Source organism: Otolemur garnettii, unplaced genomic scaffold, assembly GCF_000181295.1.
Source record: "Otolemur garnettii isolate 467f Iridium unplaced genomic scaffold, OtoGar3 scaffold00050, whole genome shotgun sequence".
Lineage (NCBI taxonomy): Eukaryota > Metazoa > Chordata > Mammalia > Primates > Galagidae > Otolemur > Otolemur garnettii.
In genome coordinates this window covers 7,461,115-7,462,842 of record NW_003852445.1, presented here as the reverse complement: position 1 = coordinate 7,462,842, position 1,728 = coordinate 7,461,115, and the positions used below count along the sequence as shown (strand labels likewise).

At 43.6% G+C, this 1,728-nt stretch overlaps 1 protein-coding gene across 2 annotated transcripts in view; it reads left to right on the top strand.

Annotated features, from left to right (window-relative positions):
* RMDN3 (regulator of microtubule dynamics 3) overlaps positions 1 to 1,199 on the top strand; it is a 29,684-nt gene extending 28,485 nt beyond the window's left edge. For both annotated transcript variants that reach the window (XM_023514312.1, XM_012806375.2), the window contains exon 13: positions 466 to 1,199. In XM_023514312.1, coding sequence (XP_023370080.1) covers positions 466 to 519 — 54 coding nt within the window. In that variant the 3' untranslated portion in view covers positions 520 to 1,199. The remainder of the gene's footprint in view (positions 1 to 465) is intronic.
* The last annotated feature ends 529 nt before the right edge of the window (positions 1,200 to 1,728 follow it).

Sequence of the window (1,728 nt, the reverse complement as noted above, 5' to 3'; positions counted from 1 at the left end):
TTGGCGGGTCCGGGCTGGGGATTTGAACCCGCCACCTTAGGTGTACGTGGCTGGCGCCTTAGCCGGTTGAGCTATAGGTGCCGAGCCCAGGAGCTTTTTAAATACTGGGTTCCATCACTTAGTCACCCTGTGACCCATGTAGGAAAGATCTTCCCTTAACACAGTGGTTCTCAACCTTCTTAGCTGCCACATTGTTACAAATGGAAAAAGGGGGTTTTGACCCACGGGTTGAGAACCGCTGCCTTAAGGTCTTATTTCTCTAGGAAAGAATCTCTTACCCTATAGGAATGCCCTTCTAAGCTAGGGGTAATAGGTCTCAAAGGCTCCAGCTATCCTGAAAAATTAGAAGACACAGGATAACAGAGCTGAGGAAAAAAGCAAAGGGCTCCTCTTCTCATCTTTCAGTGGGTTTGGGAAAATGTTCGCTTAAATTCTGAGTCCTGGATTTATTCTTTCTCTCCCTAGGATTCAACTTTCCAGAAGGACCTGGAAGAATTACAAGTTATGTTAGCAGAATAATCACATTTCAATGGCCTTCATGACTTGAGTGATACCACTGTTTAAGGAGAAAAACCAAGCCTTTCTTCCTTACACTCTTACTCTACTGAGATTATCTGGGTTAGAGAATGTACTGACTCTGGGGCACATTGCTACCCACTACCATCCCCCAACTTGTCTTCTGTTGATCAGTTAATTTATTCTCTTACTTAAAGTTGGGGCAGTATTTATGGCCTGGGTTTTTTGTTCTCCCCTTAAGTAAATTCTTAAAAAAATCAAGACTAAACTAGTACCTGCCCCAGGGTTAAGAATGGTAGAGCCCTAAGGCTGTTAGAGCTGAGAGAATGAAGGAGCAGCACTGTGCTAGTGATGTGTATGGACTTCAAAAAGCTACAGGAACAAAGCTTAGAACTTGCTATTCTCTAATAATTTTTCACTAATACTCAACACGTGTATATATATACACAGTCCTAAGATCACACTACCTGCTGGGGTAAAAGAAGTCAAAGCAGCAGATGGATATTGCTGCCTTATCACCTATCATGTGGATTCTACCTATATTCTTTGGCTGGACTACTTGATTCGTCCTGGAAGCTCTTGAAAGGATAGTGGCATAGGGTTTATGAAATTATAAAATGATCTGAAGAGCTGGCTGGAATATATTTTGGTACGAACTTGAAATAAACCAAATTTGATTGCAAGTGATTATGTTCTTTCTGTTTGTTATTAGCTTTTTATTCTTGCTTGATACCTCTATACTTGTTTCTTCCTATAGATGCTATTGCAGACAGGTAGAAAAACAAGGTGTCAAGGGCCATGCCTGTGGCTCAAAGGAGTAGGGTGCCAGCCCCATATGCCGGAGGTGGCGGGTTCAAACCCAGCCCCAGCCAAAAACTGCGCAAAAAATCCCCCCAAAAACAAGGTGTCAAATACTTAGTTTAGAATAAGCCTTTTGGTCAATACTTTTTTTTTTTCTTTTGCCGTTTTTGGCCGGGGCTGGGTTTGTACCCACCACCTCTGGCATATGGGGCCAGCGCCCTACTCCTTTCAGCCACAGGTGCCACCCTGGTCAATGTTCTTTCCAGTGGAAATTTTAGTTACATGTAAAATACAGGAAGAGAGCTTATTTTTTTTTGAGACAGAGCCTCAAGCTGTCCCCCTGGGTAGAGTGCCGTGGCATTACAGCTCACAGCAACCTCCAACTCCTGGGTTCCAGCGAGTCTCCTGCCT